At 44.8% G+C, this 21,497-nt stretch overlaps 2 protein-coding genes across 5 annotated transcripts; both read right to left on the bottom strand.

Annotated features, from left to right (window-relative positions):
• Positions 1–3,161: 3,161 nt before the first annotated feature.
• On the bottom strand, positions 3,162–11,300 carry LOC310850064 (sulfotransferase 2B1-like). Of its 4 annotated transcripts, none has more exons than XR_014567204.1 (7): positions 11,137–11,300; positions 9,964–10,109; positions 8,214–8,422; positions 7,736–7,862; positions 7,034–7,128; positions 4,699–6,049; positions 3,162–3,509 (listed from the first exon to the last, which is right to left on the bottom strand). XR_014567204.1 is itself a non-coding variant. In XM_083751152.1 (7 exons), the coding sequence occupies exons 2-7, from the start codon at positions 10,091–10,093 to the stop codon at positions 3,257–3,259; spliced, it is 852 nt and encodes a 283-aa protein (XP_083607278.1). In that variant the 5' UTR covers positions 10,094–10,109; positions 11,137–11,291; the 3' UTR covers positions 3,162–3,256. The 4 variants fall into 4 exon arrangements, 3 of the variants coding, with proteins under 3 accessions (XP_083607278.1, XP_083607279.1, XP_083607280.1); XM_083751152.1 differs by having other exon boundaries at positions 3,162–3,366; positions 5,869–6,049; positions 11,137–11,291; XM_083751153.1 differs by lacking the exon at positions 11,137–11,300 and adding an exon at positions 10,717–10,734 and having other exon boundaries at positions 3,162–3,366; positions 5,869–6,049.
• Positions 11,301–11,934: 634 nt separating this feature from the next.
• On the bottom strand, positions 11,935–21,319 carry LOC310850060 (sulfotransferase 2B1-like). Its single transcript, XM_083751105.1, has 6 exons — positions 20,806–21,319; positions 18,867–19,075; positions 17,155–17,281; positions 15,944–16,038; positions 13,493–13,673; positions 11,935–12,781 (listed from the first exon to the last, which is right to left on the bottom strand). The coding sequence occupies exons 1-6, from the start codon at positions 20,933–20,935 to the stop codon at positions 12,645–12,647; spliced, it is 879 nt and encodes a 292-aa protein (XP_083607231.1). The 5' UTR covers positions 20,936–21,319; the 3' UTR covers positions 11,935–12,644.
• Between the last annotated feature and the right edge of the window lie 178 nt (positions 21,320–21,497).

The following is a 21,497-nucleotide window of genomic DNA, read 5'->3' on the forward strand; positions in this document are numbered from 1 at the left end:
TCAGCTGGGGTCTCTCCCAGCAGCTGATCTAACATCGGACAGGGTCTTTGCCGTCGTTCTGAATGAACATGACAGACTTGCCGCCCTGGAAGTCAAGGACAGGGGGAGACAAGAACGGAGTTCTGACACCCCCGCTGCTGTTGCTACTGGAGAAAACGCTGTAGCTTTGAACGTTGTCCGATGCTACAATTGTGGACAGACTGGGCATCTTCAGCGGTACTGTAAGAAGCCACGTCAGCAGAAAGGAGCCAAGGGAAGCTCCACAAAGTCTGAGGCGTCAGACAAAGGTCACACCAAGCCAAAGGCAAAGACTGCAAAGGCTTTGATGTCCCTAAAAGCCACACCAGAAGCCGGAAATTTCTTTGTTCTAGACACTGGGTGTACGCAGCATATGTGTCGACGCAGAGGACTATTTTCTACGTTTAAGAAGCAAAGCTTCGCTGTGCAACAAGCCAACGGTCAAGAGCTGGAAGCCACCGGAATTGGGACTGTGTATCTTAAAAGTCTGAACTTGACTATAAACAATGTTTATTTGGTTCCAGAGTTGAAGTACAATCTGCTCAGCGTTTCGCAGATTGCCAAGAAGGGACTAAAACTGTCCTATGATGATCAACACTGCGAGATCTACAAAGATGGAGAGTTGTATCTTTCTGCCAAAGAGAAAGATGGACTGTATTTGTTGACTTTTTATCAAAGTGATTACATGGAATGTAATTCTTGTGATTCTAACATGGTTTCTTTTGCAGGTGTAGCCAAGGAGAACACCAAGAAGGTGACCTCGAGGGTCAACAGGGCATTTCAGCGGGTGTATGCTGATGTGATTGGTCCTTTAGCACCATCTAGAGGCAATGCAAAGTATTACCTAATATGTGTTGATTCTTTTACAGGTTTTGTCTGGATTTATCTTTTGGAGAGACCGCAAGAAGCCTTAGAAAGGTTTAAAGAGTTTTGTGACAAGGTTAAAAATATGCATGATGCTGACATAAATTGTCTTTGCACAGATGAGAAGCCAATTTTTCTTTCACAGGATTTCCAGAGGTTCCTGAAGAAGAAAGGGATAAGACACAAAATTGCTAGTTCCGAAGAAGCTTGGAACAGATGTGTCTGTGTTAGGGTGAACAAAGAATTGCAAAAGGGAATGCATGCGCAATTGCTTAGTTCACATCTGCCACATGAGTACTGGGCTGAGTCGCTAATGTCATTTTGTTATACGTGGTTGAGAAAGATTTCAAAAGAGTTGGGAAGTTCTCCTTTTGAGAAACTGTTCCACAGAAAACCTTCTGTTGCCCATTTCAAGGTTTTTGGGTCTCATGTGAGGACAGAAGCTCCGGGTGGAGTAAAGAATGCCAGAGGCATTTTTGTGGGTTATGAAAAGGGTCTCTACAGAGTAATTTTGTCTGAATCTGGTAAGGTGATTCTCACAAAATTTCTAGAGAGTGCTCCTGAACAGGAGAGAGTGATTGTTCACACATTTCCCACAGGTGATGATGATGATTCTGATGATGATGATGATGTTGATTTTATTGAGTTCAGTAGTACTGATGATGACAGCGATAGCTCAGACAGCTCAGTTGTCACAGTCATTGAGAGGAAATCTCACGTAATGACTAGACCCTCAGAAGAGGAGGATGAACCACTGTTTACAATGGGTACTGGTTCTCCAAAGAGTCCAAAGGTTGAACCAGAAAGCAAAGAAGAGCAGCACCTCTTACGTAGGTCTGAGAGAGCAACGAAGGGTGTACCACCCAAGAGGTATTCACAAGAGTTTGCTAACTTAGCTGTTGCTGTTGTAAACGACCAAGGTCAAATTGAAGCTGTGTCTGAGTCAGAGACAAAGGCACAACAGAGAGTTGTTAACCAAGGTAATGCAGAAGCACTCATTCCTTGGAAGTCACACAACCAGAGAGGTACATTGGTAAAACCAGTGGCGGGTAGTTCCAAGGGTGGAACTGAAACAACAGGGGAATGTTATAAGTATAACAACTGTTTGTTTTCTTCTCTGGATGACGCTTTGCTCGCAGCACGCATTGATACTTTAGGGGGAGTATGTTATTCTAAAGCAGCAATGCTGCAGCAAGCAAAGGCTCTAGCAGCTCGGTCTGCTGCTTGTGGCTGGAAAGCCAAACAGGAAGTGTGTGACTGTTGCCATGGGAACAAAGGGGCAGTCCATTCTGTACTGAGCACCGGATGTTAGCTCAGTGTGTGTGTCATATGACCTGTACTGGAAGTACATGGGTGGAGTTTGGAGTTTCTCTCTGTTTGTTGAAGAGAGCAGACATCTTTACTGTATGACTGCTAAAGACAGGAATAAAAGCATGTAGTTACATTTCTGTCTGTGTCTGATTCCCCTCCCTGGGGATATGCAGGGAGCAGGGAGGAGGAGAAGCAGTTGGTGTGTTTTTCTCACAGCCTGAGGAAAATCGCCGGAACGGACCTCGTATGTTTTTCCTGCCGGGAGTCGCCGGAGGGAGGTCTAAGGAATTCAGCCGGTGCCTGAACAGATAGGCACATACCTCTGAACGGGCTTGAATTCCAACAGCCCTGTGGAACCCCTTGCCAACAGAGATTCAGCAGGAGCCTTCTGTACCACCTTTTAAACGCCTGCTTGAAAATTCTCTGTTATGCCAGGCCAGTGCAGGCCATTAAGAGTACATCTCCCACTATGGTCTGTTGCTGTTTGCTTTTAATTTATTTTTGTTTGTTTTTTAACTTGTTCTTAGATTTTTGTGATTTTATTGTTTGGTTTTATGATACAGTGGGATATAAAAAATTTTATGAATGAACAGATAAATATTCACTTACCCAGTCTCTAACCCATTATATAAATTTATTCAGTTTACCCTGCTCTTTAGCATTCAGAGAGGAACTGTTTTAAGAGCAGTACATGCATTTTAAAAAAGAACACAAACAGGGAAGGCATCTGAGGATGAGCCTTCATATTGGATGGACCTGGGCATGTTTTCATGGAAGTAGAAAATCATCTTGTGAAGCTTAGGTGGACATCCTATCTTGAGCAGTGTGAAGAGTTTGAAGGCCATTATCTGGTCTATGAAGGCGATGTAGAAGGGGTGTCTCAGTCTCAGCTGACGCAGTGAGACCCCTGAGCTCTAAAGCCACATTGTGATTTAGTAAACAAAAAACAAAAAACAGCAACTGTACCATTCCTGATCAGGTATCTGTTTATTCAGCAGAAAATACCCAATCCATCTGATACATAAGAATGTGGAGAACAGCAGGAGCAACAATCTGGCATTCTTCAGTCCCAAGGGAAGGTCATATTCACACCACACATGTTCTCCCGATAAGCATGGTCAAAGCGTTCACTCTGCGCCACTGTCAGGTGGTTCTTCCAGTCTCCAGAGATCCCTGGAACAACACAAGAGCAAATGCCAACCACAAACAAGTTCACCTGAAATTACGTCAGCTCAAATTAGAGCTTTTCTTCCTCATGCTCAGGCATTAGTAAGCAGTGCTGAGCTGTAGAGCTACAATGTCTGTCCCTTAAAAGCCTATTGCCCTCGGGGGGGCCCCCAGATGGCGCGTTGGAAGATGGCCGACAATAACATCTCTCTGACCCATACGAGGTAACTAAGGGGCTGCTATGGGAAGTATGCAGTCTTCCTACCCCCCCCCAGGAGATGGGGGCCCTGCCTTGCCAGCAGTGTTCACAATGCACCCCCTGATCCGAGAGATGGGGGTGCCGAACACTTGGCACGAGCCCTCGGTGAAGTCAGATCTTCCTGACGCCGATTCCAATCAGTGCGTGCTGGTTAGCTTCAGCTTGGAATTATAATTGGAAACATATGATTGGAATGAAACTGAAGCACATACATCAAGTAATGTTCGAGAGATAAGACTGCTGATTAATGGATCTCTGTGACCGGGAGTGACGGATGGATAAGTAAATCTTCTGATGAATCACCACTAGGAGACTGTATGTTTGGAATGAAGGGGGGGTGGAGGAAAAACTTTTTTTTTCTTTGCACGATGTGATATTAATAACCCTTCACCCCAGATAGAAATAGGATCATTGCGTTTTTATTAATCACAAGCAGGAATTCAAGAACTGTGTGGGATGGATTATAACAGGAGAGAGGATTGGTGAACGGTGAGAAAGAGGAAAAATTTTATGACGCAGTTAAAAAATGGCGTCTCGCCAAGACAGGCTTGCCAGAGAAAGAAGGACGGGGGAGGAGAATCAGGATCGTTCGAAAGAGAAGGAATCTTGGAACACAAGCTTGACCTGACAGAGCCTCCTGATTCATTTGATTTATTTGGCAAGCCTGAGAAAAGTAAAGGACAGACCGGAGATTTTTTTTTTTTTATGGAAGCGTTGAACAGAGGCTGTCCCTGAGCGATATGATCTTTGAAGAGTACAAAGCCCACACAGAGGGTGCCTGTTTTCAATCTGCTTTTGAAAATTATCAGAGATCGCAAAGAAAGGAATATACTATAACAACAAGAAGAGAAAGAAAGTAAAAAAGGACTATCTAGATTGAACTGGATAGAACTGTCTAATTAAAGCAGTAATATAAGTGATGTTTGGACTCGTTTGGAGTTTTGGACTTGTGCGGAGCTTGATGTATGGGTACCCCCAACAAAATTTAAAATTTGGCTGTATAATTTGGAACTAATGTGATTTGGATAATGTGATGTGATTAGCCTGTTAATAAAAATTATTTTTTTAAAAAAAAAAGCCTATTGCCCTCAGGTAAAATAGAGGACACTGTTCTTTCGCTGTTTAGATGCAGCAGCAAATCCCGTCAGCATCTGTATGTGGAATGAAGAACTGTAGCCTTCTACATCTGGCAGTGGGTCCTGCTTGCTCTTTACGCATTTACCACTTCTGATGATGAGGCAAACATGCCGTCTCTGGTATGGTCCATTCTTGTTAGAGGACGGTACCACCTCAGATTGCACATGACATAAAAGCTTGCCTCAAGGACCTCCATACCAAGCTTTCTCTCATGAACAGCAACCAGTCAATGAGGGCACAGTGGGGCACTTTGTTATCACATCCATTTTAACCACTTTGAGGTGATAAATCATTCAGTTGGGTTCCCTTTGCAGCTTTAGAGATGGAGAACTCAGACTCTGTGGCCCTATAGCATAGGACTCAGGAAAGTATACATGCAGAGATTTGGAATGGTTTAACTGCTGAATTTCCGCTTGCTTTCCAAATAAATGTGAAGGGCACAGAATATGCTGACATTAGGGCGGAAAGAACATGCCCCCTGACTGTTTGCCCTGAGCCCCTCCCCAGCCATTCCCACCCTTCTGATCTGGCTTTCCAGCAGCACTAATGCATGCATGTTGGGTACCTGGACCAGCTGGGTGTCTCATCCAGACATGTTTTCTTATTGCACCACAGAGATCTCCATGAACTGTGTGTCTGTTGCTCTGTCTGCTGAATTTCTGCTTGCTTTCCAAATCAACGTGAAAGACACAGAACCTGCCAACTCTAGCATAAACAACTCTGAGGCAACTACTGTGTCTTGATGGCCTGGAGAATCTGCAACCTGTATTCAGGGAGTCCCCAGAATTATCCAGGACTCAAAATCATGCAGAAACACCCCTGTTCTCCAGACTGCCTCTTTCAGAATAATTTCTTATTTAGATCTGGACACCCATGAAATAAACAGATTTAGATGGGATGTTGCACAGAGAGGAAGGTATGCAATCCTGCAAACTGTACCCCTTCTGGACCTGCAAACTGTGTTCACAGTCAGCTCTGACTCTATGATCTATTGACTGGTTGTTGATAGACTTTTTCTGTGAGTCATTCAAACATCCACAGAAAAAGAAGAGGTTCTTCACCCCTGGCATGCAGCATTGTGGCCTTATTCCTTGGCACTCCAATGTTATTACCTTTCCTCATGAGCGTTGCTTTTGTGTGGTCAAAAATGTTCTCTGGTGTTGTGGAAAAGTTAGACATCTTGTTGTCCTTCATCTTGTGGAAGGAGGCGTTTTCCACCACAGATTCAATTTGTTGGCTGTTCAGCTCCTTGCCAAGAAAATGACAGATCTTCTGCACGCTGCCTCGAAGGTCCTGCAGAAAGTAAAAGGAAATGGCTGTGAATCCTCATGTGATGTAGAGAGCTTGCCCTTCATCAGGAGGCACACAGAGAGCATGAGTACCAGTATGCAATGTGCATTGCATGGCAATTCCCGCCTCCCACCAGTTGGAATAAATGAAGACACAGGACACCATTAGTTTAGGTTAATGGGCAAAAAATGGCCACAACTTTATTGGTTACAGATAAGAGCGGTATTGGCTTTAGGCATTGGTCCTATCAGACTATCCTGCTTCAGCCTGTTAGCATGAAAACCGTAAAGGGTTAACATCAGTAGGGGGAGCCCTGAGGTGTACATCACTAGAAACTCCCCGAGGGGTCACTGCTCAGGGGCGTGCCTTAGGCACTGGCCTCCATAGGTTTCGGACAAGGCAATGGCCACCCAGAAATCTTTACCGGAATGCGAGGATGAAAAGGGGAGATCCCGGGGCCGCACCGGCATTAAATGACCCAGGCCACGCCCCCGGGGCCAGCCGATTCGCTGGCCCTGGGGCTGATGCGGCCCAAGGATTCCCCAGGTCATGCAGGGCCAAAGCCAGCCACGCACAGTTGTTGGGGGCGTGAGCCCGCAACTCCACCTCCTCCTTATATCGGAATTGGCTTTGGGCAAAATGAATGTCTTCGGGATGTGGAATTTGCTGTTGTCACCTTGCAGAAGCCACTCTGTCTCCACCTCTCCTCAGCCAGTACCGAACACAGGGGGCACCTGAGTTAGCAAGAGACATTACCTTTGCAGCAGAAAAGCAGGTTATTGGTACATCTGCTCCAATGTAGAAATAAGGAAATGTACTCAGCACATGATATGCAGTGTATGTAGAGGTAGCACCAAATTTTGCACATGCTCAGAATCCCTTTCTAGCCAATATTACTAGAATCTTTCAAAAAAAGAAGGCAGCTTCATGTGTGAATAATGTCAGAATTGGGGCTGCAGGTCCACACAGTTAAAATTGGACCTTTACCTGCCGTAGTTCTTCATAGGTGATGAAGAAGATGTTGGCTCTCTCCTTCATCTCCACCCAGCTTTTCACATGGTCAAACCAGGAACCATAACCCACTGGAAGAGCAAAGGGGAAGCAAGGATGAAATGTAAGGAGTTGTGGGAGGGAGTAGAGGATGCTATTGTAGACGTAGAGGAAACACCAGTCAGGAACTTGGAAAATAACTGCATTATCCCTTAAGAACAAAATCAGTAACAGGAGACTTCAACGCTACCCTGAGTCCAATGCCACCTGCTGACTGATCTATCTACTGACATTATCCACGTACAGAAGAAGTAAATGTTTGAATGAGTCAACAATTTTACACTTTAATGGGCTTTCTCCATTAAGGTTTCTTTTTGTTTCTGCCACCAGTGAGAATGTCTGCTATCATCGATTCTGATCTATTGTCTTGTTCGTGTTAAGGACTTTCCTTAAGTTTCACCCTATTCTCATTTTAGTGCCTTTCTCGCCCATTTGAACGGGCATTTATTGATTTTCTTTGAAAGCAAATAACAAATTTAGGACCCCTCCCCATTTCTCCCCTTCTCCATGTATCCAACTAGGAATTATAGTTCTCTGATAGGACTGTTGCGTTAGCTAAAAATATATACATTCTGATATTCGGTATCACTGGTGCTGGGTCACACCAAACACGAGTGGCTGATTTGCCACCTTCCATACCTTCCCCACTCAGGAATCTCTCCATGAACTCTTCCAAAGTTCCAGCATCCTTCCATTCTTTAAAGCCTTTGATGAAGTGGTAGCTTGAAATCATCACATCTCTAGGGTTACGCAGAGTATAGATGACCTGTAACAAAGGCAGGGCCACATTTAGGGAGGGCCCAGGCAGCCCAACGCTAACATTAGGCAGATTGTGGCAGCAAACTGAAGGCATTATAAATAAAACCTGACATGGAAACAATGGAAGCCTCCAGTGAGGACCTGGACTGACTATGCATGTGGACCATGTCTAATTTAAATTCTTCCACAGTCACGAAACTTCTAAGGAGATTCCCAGTACTTCTCCCCATTCTCTAGTACAAAAAATAGCATCCTCCTGTAAAGAGGCTGTGTCAAGTGTTCCCAAATCCCCCACATCTGTGTGTCAAAAAGACAGGAGTCAAAGGCAGTCTTGATGTGTCCATTGTTCCTCTCTTACCTTGGCCTTGGAGCGGAGGAAGGACTTGGGGAAAAACTGGAATGGCAGGTGAGTATTCAGGATCCTTGGGGAAGGATTTTTCAAGGCAATCTTCAAATGTTCGTCCAACTCAATCCAGGGTGCCCTTTCCCACAGTGGTACCTTCTGAACCCATGAAGGGTCCCCTTGACTCTGGATTAAGCTCAAGACCTCTGCCATCCAATGGGTACCTAGGAGGAAATCCACAAGTCAATCATTGTGCATTAATACCTGGCCCTTGAAAAGCATTTAGAGGAACATAAGAATTTCAATGAATCTTCTTCCTCTTCTCGCTATTCAGCACCTTCCTATGGGGCAAGACCCCAAAATTCTGGAACGGTTTCCTGTGGAGAAACTGACTATATTTTTTTGTTGAGTGTGGCACAACTGAGAACAGAAGAATAGCCTTCTGGATGACGCCAATGACCCATTGAGTCTGGCATCCTGTTTCTCCCAGAGGCCTACGGGAAAGTAGAGAGCAGCATCCTGTTAGCAGCAGTTTTGTTTTCATTCCGTTCCTAGAGATCCCCAGCATGGAATCTGCTTTTCTCACAACCACTGCACACTGGTTCAACATCTTCCTTGAGCTATTGAAGATGACTCCAAGGTCTCACTTGTGGGGTGTCTCAGGGTTGTGTCCTCTCCCCCATGCTCTATATGCAGCTGCTGGGAGATATCATTAGGGGGTTTGGGCTGGGTGTCCATCAATATGCAGATGATACCCAGCTCTACCTCTCTTTTAAATCAGAACCAGTGAAGGCAGTGAAGGTCTTGTGTGAGTGTCTGGAGGTGGTTGGAGGATGGATGGCGGCTAACAGATTGAGGTTGAATCCTAACAAGACAAAAGTGCTGTTTTGGGGGGAAAGGAGGTGGGTGGGTGTGAAGGACTCCCTGGTCCTGAATGGGGTAACTGTGCCGCTGAAGGACCAGGTGTGCAGCCTAGGAGTCATTTTGGACTCACAGCTGTCCATGGAGGCACAGGTGAATTCTGTGTCCAGGGCAGCTGTTTACCAGCTCCATCTGGTACGGACTGCCTCGCCGGAGTAGTGAATGCTCTGGTTATCTCCCACTTGAACTACTGCAATGCGCTCTACGTGGGGCTACCTTTGAAGGTGACCCAGAAACTACAACTAATCCAGAATGCAGCAGCTAGACTGATGACTGGGAGCGGCCGCAAAGACCACATAATATCGGTCTTGAAAGACCAACATTGGCTCCCAGTTCATTTCCGAGCACAATTCAAAGTTTTGGTGCTGACTTTTAAAGCCCTAAATGGCCTCGGTCCAGTGTGTCTGAAGGAGCGTCTCCACCCCCATCGTTCTACCCAGACACTGAGGTCCAGCGCAAGGGCCTTCTGGTGGTTCCCTCACTGTGAGAAGCTAAATTACAGGGAACCAGGCAGAGGGCCTTCTCGGTAGTGGCACCCAACCTGGGGAATGCCCTCCCACCAGATGTCAAGGAGAACAACAACTCCCAAACTTTTACAAGACATCTGAAGGCAGCCTTGTTTAGGGAAGCTTTTAATGTTTGATGTATTTTAATATGTGGTTGGAACCCGCCCAGAGTGGCTGGGGAAGCCCAGCCAGATGGGCGGGGTTTAAATATTTATTTATTTAATATGCAGCTACATGGTGGCTGTTCATGACTTATGTCAAAAACAAACATACCTGGCAGGCTTAGTGGATACTTTAATTCTAAATCAAAAGTCTGTTTACCTAATTGCACTACTGACCTGACTTGGGGTAAGTGACATTCACTATATCATCATCCAACAGTTGGAGTTCATTTTCCACGTAGCTGAGTGTTTCCACAGATATCAAAAGGGGAGCAAATACGAACCCCTTGTATTTGAAATAAGCCATTGAAAACACTGAAAAACTGAAGATGAGAGAGAGAGAGAGAGAGAGAGAGAGAGAGAGAGAGAGAGAGAGAGAGAGAGATCATATCAGGCTTTCAAATCTCAGTAAGATCTTGGACACAAAATAGTCACACAATGAACTCCAATCACCTTCACTTCCATGAGGAAATAGGCCCCATTCACCTCCTCTGGATCACTGCCACTATGCATCAACTGGAGGAAAATCAGTTTACGCAAGAAAGGAGTGCTACATCACAGCCACACCTGCCTAAAAAAGGACACACACCCCTCCGTACACACACATGCACAACTGCTTCTGGGGCTACTCTCACACTGTTTATCTGAAGTGCAAAATAGTCTTTCCACTTTCCTGCTTCTGCCAATAGGTGGCCAGGTGAGGTGAACGTTTGTCCGTTTACGGAACCCTTGATACTCATTTATTTATTTACCGCATTCCACTTTTTCAGTACTGCAAACATGGCCAGAACAGCTTTACGCAACAGCTGTAAACCAAGAGCAGAGCAAACACTCCCCACTCAGTGCCTTAAAATCTCAAAAGACAATCCAAAGGTGGGGGGGGGAGACTTTCAAAGTAAAGTAAAGCTTCAAAAATCTGAAACTGATTACTAAATTGCATGGAATCTGTTTGGGAAGAAGAGAAGTGAAATGAAGCGGGTCTCTCAGCAGAGGCATTGCTCTCCCTTCTCTCTCAACAGGTGGAGGACTGCCAAGAGCAGATAGTTCAGGGAGGAGAGGAGCCAGGAGGAGCAGGTCTCTCAGAAGAGCCAGTGGGTGGGCCTGTTGTCCTGTCTTTCGTCCACTGCTACATTTATAGAATAAGGCAGTTAATTTAAAACCAGGCATGTTCCAATCTGGAAAAGGAAAGAGGGAATCTGGAAAAGGGAAAGAATTCATCAAGGGGAGAAGAAGGAGGTTGAGATTATCTGAAAGAACGTAATCAAACCTTGAATACAGGTAGGAAACAGGAGCAGTCTTTATAATTCAGCAGCTACTGGAGCATCCTGTGGGTCTGGGAAAGATACTTACTGTGTGAGGAAACCTTGCAAAGAGTCTGCAGTTATATCAGGAAGCAGGAGGAATGAGGGAAACCTCAGCAGGTATATTTTTCTGCCAGCAGAAGATCAACAACTCAGCATAGCATGCACTTCCTACATAGATAGGATGAAAGTGCCAATGAACTTTGGATGAAACCACTGCCAACCAGAGAGGGGAGTTTGTATTCCAGACCAGACATGCCTCTGAAAGACACAGGCCATGCTCACTTCTGTTCGTATCTGGAGCTTCCTTCTTTTCCTGGTTCACAGAGCAAGACTTAAACATTCAGTCAAGGGGGAAGGCATGTTCTTCCCCCCCACACACACACACACCTCCCACATTCATAGATGGGGAGGGGGTTCAATCCTGCTAGGAGAGTCACTTGCGAAGGAACATTTTGCAGCCCTCCAGACCAAATCTGCTGCTCACCAGCTATTATGCAAAGTTTCGACTCTGCTCAGATCTGCTTCCCCAGCACTTTCACTGAAGAAACTTAGAGGTTCAGGAAATGGGTACCAGACTATGGAGTGGATAACATATATGTGTCTAGTGACATGTAGCCGTTGTTTCTGTCAGTTCAGACGTGAAGGAAGCTTACCATCTTTCTCACACTGCAGGATAAAGGCAACTCCAGCTGCTGCAGAATGCTGCAGCCATATTGCTAACAGGAGCTTCCAGTCAAGAACATGTGACACCACTGTTAAAACAGCTGCACTGGCTGCTCATCTGCTACTGAGCCAGGTTCAAGGTTCTTGCATTGATTTACAAAGCCCTGAACAACCTGGTCCAAGATTTGCCAGGTATCACCTGAACCCTTATGGTCCACCACGATCAGTGAAATCATCTGCAGGAATATCTTCAGTTGTCCCCCAAGTTGGTGTGTCTCATTTGACAACAAGAAACCAAGTTTTCAGTATCATTGGCCTTGCCCTGTGGAACACCCTGACAACAGGGATTCAGTAGGAGATATCTCTGCCACCTTTTAAACACTTGTTGAAAACTTCTCTTTTGTTCCAGGCCAGTGCAGGCCATTAAGGGTAAATTTATTCATTTTACCCTGCTCTTTAACATTCAAAGAGGAACTTTTATAAGAGCAGTTCGTGAATTTAAGAAAAGAACACAAACAGGGAAGGCATCTGAGGATGTGCCGTCATATTGGAAGGTGCCGGGCATGTTATCATGGAAGAACACAATCATCTCGTGAAGCTTCTGTGGACATCCTATTTTGAGCAGTGTGAAGAGTTCTTTTTGGCTGACAAAGTTGGAGGCCTTCATCCGGTCTATGAAGGCGATGTTCAAGGGGCGTCTTGGTCTCAGCATTTCTCCTGGAGCTGCTGCAGTGAGACCTCCAAGCTCTAAAGACACTTTGTGATTTGGTCAAAAAATAAAGAACAACTGTTCCATTCCTGATCAGGTATGTTTATTTAGCGCAGTGGTAGCAGAAAATAGCCAAACCATATGATACATAAGAATGTGGTTCTTAGGAGGAGGAGAGGTTCTTAGCAGGAGCAACAATCTGGGACTCTTTGGTCCCATGGGAAGGTCATATTCATGCCACGCATGTTCTCCTGATAGGCATCATCAAAGCGTTCACTCTGCGCCACTGTCAGGTGGTTCTTCCAGTCCCCAGAGATCCCTGGAACAACACAAGAGCAAGTGGAAACCACAAAGAAGTTTGCATGAAATTACTTCAGCTCAGATTATCACTTTTATTTCTCATGCTCAGACATGTGGCAGCTCCCTCAGATGGCTGATGTTATGGAAGTAAACACATGCTCCCTAGCCGTTTGCCCTGAGCCCCTCCCCAACCATTCCCACCCTCCTGATTTGGCTTTCCAGCAGCACTAATGCATGCATGTTGGGTACCTGGACCAGCTGGATCCAGCCATACTTTCTTATCGCACCATAGAGATCTCCAAGAACTGTGTGTCTGTTGCTCTGCCTGCTGAATTTCTGCTTGCTCTCCCAATCAATGTGAAAGGCACAGAACCTGTCAACTCTGGCATAAACAACCCTGAGGCAACTACTGTGTCTTGATGGCCTGGAGAATCTGCAACCTATTTTCAGGCAGTCCCCAGAATTATCCAAGCCTCAAAATCTTACAGGCATACCCTTGTTCTCAGAACATCTCTTGTTTTGATTGGGGCATCCATGCAACAAAGCTAGACATAGGTGAGATGTTGCACAGAGAGAACCGTATGATATCAGGCAAACTGTCCCCACTTTCTGGCCTAGTTGGGGATTGGCTTTTTCTGTGAGGCAATAGACATTCACAGAAAAAGAAAAAGGTTTTTCACCCCTGGCGTGCAGCATTATGGCCTTATTTCTTGGCTTCCAATGTTTTTACCTTTCCTCATGAACTTTGCTTTTGTGTGGTCAAAAAAGCTCTCTGGTATTAAAGAAAAGTTGGACATCTTGTTGTCCTTCATCTTCTGGAAGGAGGCACTTTCCACCACAGACTCAATTTGTTGGCTGTTCAGCTCCTTGCCAAGAAAATGACAGATCTTCTGCACGCTGCCTCGAAGGTCCTGCAGAAAGCAAAAGCAAATGGCTGTGAATCCTCATGTGATGTAGAGAGCTTGCCCTTGATTAAGAGGCACACAGAGGTGTATGTGATTTGGGCAAGATGGATGCCACGAGGTGTGGAATTCACTGCTATCACTGTGCAGAACCCCTCCTGTCTCCAGCTGCTCCTCAGCCATCACAGCAGCCAGGAGGCATCAGAGTCAGCAAGAGACATTGCATTCAGGGCAGAAAAGCAGCTTATTGTCTTACTAGGGGGTGTTGAATTTTTCAGCATTCCATTTCCCAAAAAAAGAGGGCTGCTAAAAAGTTGTAACATGGCTTGAAAATGCAAACATATATTGGTTAAATTAATGTAGTTTTGTTTTGCTTGGTAAACAAAATGTGTGTAGAATTGCATATGAGTCATTAAAAATGTTTGCCAATTACTTGCTATTATATTTTTTTATTATGATTATGATAAAGTACAGTTGTACCTCTGGTTACGTAAACATTGGGATATGTAAGCAGCAAACCCGGAAGTATATTTCCAGGTTCTTGCCTCATGCGCATGCGCAGAAGCTGTAAACCATGCCGCGCGAGTGCGCAGAAGCAGTCCTCCGGTTGCAAAAACTTCAGGATATGGCCAGACCTCCGGAACGGATCCCGTTTGCAACCAGAGGTATCACTGTATTACCTAAAATTTTCAGAAGATAAAATTCTTTGGTTTTCTGAAAGCAATTTATGTGTTTCCTCATTCCTATGTGGTCTTACCAAACTAAATGTTGTCCAATCACGGAAATAGTAGATTTGAAATCTTCACACCCAAAAACCTGTTTTTAAGGCACCTCACTGAATAAATTTGCAAAAATTTAGTTTTCACATCCCTGAAATGACACAACCTATTGACATACCTGCTCCAATGCAGAAGAAAGGAAGGGCACTCTGTGCATGATATGAGGCTCTTTGCCTTTAAATCCTTTTAAATCCTGAAGGAGCACCTTCACCCCAATTGTTCAGCCCAGACACTGAGATCTAACACCAAGGGCCTTCTGGAGGTTCCCTCACTGTGAGAAGTCCACTCACCTTTTCCGGTGGGCGGATTTGCAACCAGGCATCCTGACCACTGCAGTGATCTGGCGGGGGCAGAGATTGACAACCCCCTAGTGCCATCCTGGCTGCGTCACCGGCATTGGGTGGGGCCATGCCCAGGGTTGCCCCGCTGTCCAATCAGTGCCAGTTGGGGGTGTGGCCATGGGTAATTTAATCTGTGGCACAGCCAGGTGGCCCTCCTCTCTCGTCCTTTGCCAGATCTCCCAACCCACCTGCCTTCTTTTTTATGCTTTGCTATGACATGACCTTGCTATGGACAAATGTCAGCTGCCATATTGTTGGGGTCGGGTAGGGTTTTTTTTTTCACTTGGCAAATTGGCACCAGCCATTTGGTTTTTGCCTACCTTGTAGCAATCATCACAACTTTGTGAGGTTATGCATTGGGTAAGCCTTTGTTTGGATGGAGGGGAAGTTGTAGCCTCCGCCTGCTCCTCCTCATTAAGGGTATCCTGTTAAAGGGATCCGGGGGTGTGGATCCTATCCGATGCCTGGACATGGGCTAGGGCCATGCCACAACCCCAACGGGGAACTGTTGGGGTGCCCCTATTTGATGTAAGTCATACGTCTCGCCCTATTGGTGGTTTGCCCTTAGCTGGACTCCCTGCAGATGGGTGGGAGTTGAGTGTCACCCAGTGCCTAAGCCAAACCGCTCACATCTGTAACCAATAAAGTTGTGGCCTATTTGAACCCATAAGCCTAAATACTTTTGTCCGTGTGTTTATTACCCACTAGGGAACTGCAAGTCACGGGGCCTTGGCACGCAAGTGAAACTACAGGGAACCAGGCAGAGGACATTCTTGGTAGTGGCCTCACCCTGTGGAACACCCTCCCATCAGATATTGAGGAGATGAGTAACTATGTAAACTTTAGAAGACATCTGAAGGCAGCCCTGTATAGGGAAGCTTTTTAATGCTTAATGTTTTCTTATGTCTTTATATGTGCTGGCCAGAGTGGCTGAAGCAAGCTACCCATTTGAATGGGTACAATATTATTCTTATTCCTATTCTTATTTTCTTCATAATTCTTGTAGGGGTAGCAAGGAATTTTGCACTTCCTCAGAGTCGTCTGGCCAATAGTACCAGAATCTTTCCAAACAAAAAATTGGCAACTTCATGCATGAATAATGTCAGAGTTGGGCCCGTAACCTGGTAGTGCATGAACACAGGCAAGCTTGAACCTGTACCTGCTGCAGTTCTTCATAGGTGATGAAGATGATGTTGGCTCTCTCCTTCATCTCCACCCAGCCTTTCACATGGTCAAACCAGGAACCATAACACACTGGAAGAGCAAAGAGGAAGCAATGGTGAAATGTAAAGAGTTGTGCGGGGAAGAAGAAGAGTTTGGATTTGATATCCCATTTTATCACTACCCTAAGGAGTCTCAAAGCGGCTAACAGTCTCCTTTCCCTTCCTTCCCCACAACAAACACTCTGTGAGGTGAGTGACGCTGAGAGACTTCAGAGAAGAGTGACTTGCCTAAGGTCACCCAGCAGCTGCATGTGGAGGAGCGGAGACGCGAATCCAGTTCACCAGATTACAAGACTACCGCTCTTAACCACTACACCACACTGGCTTTCACTGGGAAGGGAGAGAATGCCATTGTAGACGTAGAAAAAACACCAGTCAGCATAGGTGCCAGCTCCTGGGGGCTGGGGGCCCTTTCCAAGGCTAAACATACCCAACTCCCTCAACTCTTCCTCATAAGGTTTGGTTTCCAGACCCTTGATCATGCTGGTCAAGATCCTCTACACACATCCCAGCTTGTCAATATCCTTCTTAAATTGTGGTGCCCAGAACTGGACAAAGTATTCCAGGTGTGGTCTGACCAAGGCAGAAGACAGTGGGACTATGACTTCTCTTGATCTGGGCACTATACTTCTGTTGATGCAGCGTAGAATAGCTAGGTGGGGTTTATTCAAGTTGGGCTGTCAGGGACTTAGAATGACTGCATTGTCCCTCAAAAACAAAATAAGTAACAGAAAACATTGACTCTGGCGTATGTCCAGCACCACCTAGTGACTGATCTGTGTAGTGACATTATCCACACAGGGGAGAAGAATAGGTTTGAATGAAGCTTTCTCTGTTAAGGTTTGTTTGTTTTTGTCTCTGCCACCAGTGAATGTCTGTTATCATCCACAACACTGAATGTCAGGTTCCACTCTATTCTCATGTTGGTGCCAGTCTTACCCATTTGTTAAGGACGTTTATTGATTTGCTTAAAAAGAAAATGACTAAAATAGGACTTTCACCCATTTCTTCTCTTCTCCATGTATCCAACTGCAAATTATACTTCTCTGTCAAGGCTGTTCCATGAGCTAAGAAGAGAGCCTTTCTGGTAGCGGACATTGTGCTGAATCACAGCAAAGGAGACTGGCTGATTTGCCTCCTTCCATACCTTCCCCACTCAGGAAACTCTCCATGAACTCTTCAACAGTTTCTAGATCATTGCAATCTTTATGGCCTTTCCTGAAGTAGTAGGTTGAAACCATCACATCTCTGGGGTTACGCAGTGTACAGACTATCTGTAACAGATACAGGACCACATTTAGGGAGAGCAGCCATCTCAGCCCTAACATTAGGCAGAGTGTGGCAGCTGACTACTGCCCCATGAAAGGGTAACAAATTGTTATTTAATTTACTGTTACTGAATGTATCCAGTGTGACATCTACTCAGAGCGGAGCCACTGAAAATAATGGGCATAACTAACATAGGACCATTAATTTCAAATGGTCTACTCCAGGCACGTCCAACAGGTAGATCACTGGATGTCTGTGGTAGATCACTGTTAGATCACTGGCACCCCCCAAAGAAGCTCAAGAACTTTGGCTCCCCTAAAAAAAGCTCAACATTTTAACATTCTAGCCCAAAAAACAGTGCTTTCCTCCTCCAAAAAGGGGGATTAGTCTCTTGAAAACTCTCCAAAACTTCTTTAAGGACAATGATGTGGGCAAAATAACAACCCCCTTCCTTTGGGACACAATGAAAGCGGTCACCAGAGGAGCCTGCATAAATTGGTAAATTAGAACAAGACATTATGACTCTCTCATCACACTACAAACAAACAGGAGCAAAAAAAAAAACCCCATCTTAAATTCATGGAACAAAAAAGAAGGGGAATTGACTGTCTAGAAATCAATGATAAAACAACCATTTTACGAATATGGAGGGAAGGACTCCAGACTATTAGCAAACAGGAACAAAATCCCTCAAAACTAGAATACACTGTGTCACTAAAAACTGTAACAGCCTTACTAGAAAAGTTAACCAATAAACTGAAACTGACACGGGAATCAATAGAAGAGGATACCTTCACCCCAGTGTGGCTCCCCTTTATCACAAACACAGCCCAACAAGATAACAACAACAATCCACCAACAGCATAAGAATCACTCTGGTTTACCTAACCCAACAAGCACTCCCCCTCCCCTCATAAATCAAACAAACCGCACTGCAGCCACCCACAGAAAACCAACCCCATACCTCTCACTACCAAGGAAATGCAATAAATGAATAGAAAGAGAACCTTCCCAGTTAATGCTGACACAAAACTGTACACGTACACTATACAAAAAATATAAGCCTCACCACACCACCCCTCCTCTCCCCCCTCTTCTTCCCCAACCTTATACAGTACTCAACACTAATATCTGTAACTGATTTGTAAGAAAGACTATAGAACCTGAAAAAAGAAACAATGCATGTACTTTTGTAACCCAAGAAAATCTTTAATAAAAATGTTTTTTAAAAAAGAAATAAAATCATGCCATTTTTTAAAAAATGGTCATTCAAGCTTCGCCCTTTAAATACTTTTAATTTGTGAGATATATAATCCATAAAGTGTCGCATAATAAAGCCTGAGATGGAAACAGGAGAAGCCTGCAGTGAGGACCTGGGCTGACCATACATGTGGACCATGACCAATTCAAGTTCTCCCGCAATCGGGCAACTGCTAAGGAGCTTTCCAATATTCCTCCCCATTCTCTAGTACAAAATATGGCATCCTCCTGTAAACAGGCTGTGTCAAGTGTTCCAGAATCCCTCACATTTGTGTGTCAGAAAGACAGGAGCCAAAGACAGGCTTGATGTGTCTGTTGTTCCTCTCTTACCTTGGCCTTGGAGTGGAGGAAGGACTTGGGGAAAAGCTGGAATGGCAGGTGAGTAGTCAGGATCCTGGGGGAAGGATTTTTCAAGGCAATCTGCAAATGATCATCCATCTCAATCCAGGGTGCCCTTTCCCACAGTGGTACTTTCTGAACACATGAGGGGTCCCCTTGACTCTGGATTAAGCCCAAGATCTCCACCATCCAATGAGTACCTAAGAGGAAATCCACCAGTCACAGTCTACTTCTATAAAACCACTTGTGCATTAATGTCTCTCCCTTGTGAAATCAATTAGACGATCACAAGAAATGGAATGGATCTTTGTCCACAGCTAGCTACTTAGCACCTTCCTGTGCAACAAGATTCCCCAAAATCAGGAATGGTATAACATGCTGAAGTTGATGATATTATTTTGCTGAGTGTGGTGCAAATGAGAACAGAAGAGCAGCCTGCTGGATCAGACCAATGGCCCATCGAGTCTGGCATCCTGTTTCTCCCAGATGCAAGTGGGAAACCAGGAAGCAAAACATGAGCACAAGAGCCTTCTCCTCTCCTTTGGTTTCCAGCCAGGAGTCCAAACAATTTTATCCTAAGAACAACTGTGCAAAGAGAAGGTGGGCAATGTTCTGGAAGGCAAGTGCTGATTTAAGTTGCCGAGATAACTGTGAGAAAGAGGGGAGGGCACAAGGTAGACTGTGATCCATTTCCAGACTATTGGCCTTTGTCAGTGGGACTATGTGATGTTTTCTGAAAAACCCACAAATAATTTTGGACAATTTAAACAAGTATATTTCTATTAAATAAGTTTGAACATTCCAGTTCCCTTTGACATAGGTCTCTTCTACCTTCATTGTTAAGGAATCCCAAGAATGCAAGTTTGTCATGGTGACCTCCATTTTCGTAGGCAGCTACCTAGGAATCAGGGCTGTTTTAAAGACAAACTGTGATTTTTGAGTACAAAGCATGAGCTGCTCCAACACACCTGTTCTTTTTGTACAAGTGTGCACACATCATCATCATTTTATTATTTATACTCCACCCATCTGGCTGAGTTTCTCCAACCACTCTGGGCAGCTTTATCTAAAAATTTAATGAAAACAAGCATTAAAAACCTTCCGATACAGGGCTACCTTGAGATGTCTTCTAAAAGTTGTGTCGTTATTTATCTCCTTGACATCTGATGGGAGGGTGTTCCACAGAGTGGGTGCTACTGCCAAGAAGGCCCTCTGCCTAGTTCCCTGTAACTTCGCTTCTTGCAGTGCGGGAACCGTCAGAAGGCCCTTGGAGCTGGACCTCAATGTCCAGCCTGAATGATGGGGGTGGAGATGCGCCTTCATGTTTTGTTTAGTTGCTTAGAGTTACATTCCATGGCATTTAGATGCCTACACAGTGGGGGGGAACCCTCAGAACTGAAAGTTTGACACCTAGAGTAAGGTTACCAGACGTCCCCGTTTCCTGGGGACAGTCCCCGGATTTACAAATCAGTCCCCATAGAAAATCCACTGAATTTTAAAAGTGCCCCCGGATTCAAATCTGGTAACCTTAATCTAGAGTGAAGAGGGATCTACCTACATATCTCTCTGAGTTTAATGTGTGGCTGAATCTCACTGCAGTGATAAATCTGGCTAGAAAATTTCTCTTTTTGAAGCTCAAGTTCAATTATTTTTTGCAGTGAAATTTCCAGGCACAAATGTGTCATGTATAGTTCTGTATTTTTATTATTCCCCATCCCACCCCTGTTCTTTTCTTAATCTGAGATAACTTTTCTTTGTCCTGACTTACATGGAGCATCACAGTTGTAAAGTATCGAAAGAGCGTGGGGGAGGGGATATTCTTTGTTAGCTTCATATTTAAAGTTAGTGATGTAATAAATATTATCATCCAAAGTGGTACCTCACTAAGTCAACTAAATCCAGAGTCTATTTACTTAGTCGCACAACTGACCTGACTTGGGGTAAGCTACAACCACAGTATCATCATCCAGCAGTTGGAATTCATTTTCTACATAGCTGAGTGTTTCCACTGAGTGGACCAGTGGAGTAAAAAGGATTTCCTTGTATTTCAAAAAAGCCATCAATGACACTGAAAAACTGAAGATGAAAGAAGGTTATAATGCTACATCCTTAGTAATTTTCAGGTAGCGACAGTTTTAGAGCCCAACTCTGGGGATAGCTGGGAAGCAGGAGGAAGGGATGAGTTCAGGAGGTGGCAATGGGTCAAGAATGGATGTTCAAGTGGTGCCACCAGGCTGGGTGGGGGGGAAATCCAAGGAACTCAGTTCTGAATACATATCATATTAGCCTTTCAAATCTCAATAAACTCATGGGCACAAATTAGATGCACAATTAACTCAAATCTCCATCACCTCCATTAGGAAATAGGCCCCATTCACATCTTCTAGATCAGGCATGTTGTCCAACTGGTCAATTGCGATCTACTGGTCGATCAGTTTTTGGTTTCCCCAAAGAAGCTCAGCAAGTTCGGCTCAACAACTTTTGCTCCCCCAAAGAAGGTCATCAACAGCTTTGGGTCTTCCTCCAACTTTTGTCAATTCAATGGGAAGATCACTGCCAGTTTTTTTTTATAGTGGAAGTAGATTGCAGTCTCTTGGGAGTTGGATGTGCCTGCCTTAGATT

This window comes from Podarcis gaigeae (assembly GCF_964106915.1).
Source record: "Podarcis gaigeae genome assembly, chromosome: 8".
Taxonomy (NCBI): Eukaryota; Metazoa; Chordata; class Lepidosauria; order Squamata; family Lacertidae; genus Podarcis; species Podarcis gaigeae.

Coding starts and splice junctions, on each gene's coding strand:
- LOC310850060 (XM_083751105.1), bottom strand. CDS start 20,935: ATGGCTTTTTTGAAATACAAGGAAATCCTTTTTACTCCACTGGTCCAC. Junction 19,076..20,805: donor TGTAGCTTACCCCAAGTCAG/GTCAGTTGTGCG, acceptor ATTTCCTCTTAG/GTACTCATTGGATGGTGGAG. Junction 16,039..17,154: donor GAGTTTCCTGAGTGGGGAAG/GTATGGAAGGAG, acceptor TTGCTCTTCCAG/TGTGTTATGGTTCCTGGTTT.
- LOC310850064 (XM_083751152.1), bottom strand. CDS start 10,093: ATGGCTTATTTCAAATACAAGGGGTTCGTATTTGCTCCCCTTTTGATA. Junction 7,863..8,213: donor TCCTCCGCTCCAAGGCCAAG/GTAAGAGAGGAA, acceptor CCTTTGTTACAG/GTCATCTATACTCTGCGTAA. Junction 6,050..7,033: donor CCTATGAAGAACTACGGCAG/GTAAAGGTCCAA, acceptor TACTTTCTGCAG/GACCTTCGAGGCAGCGTGCA.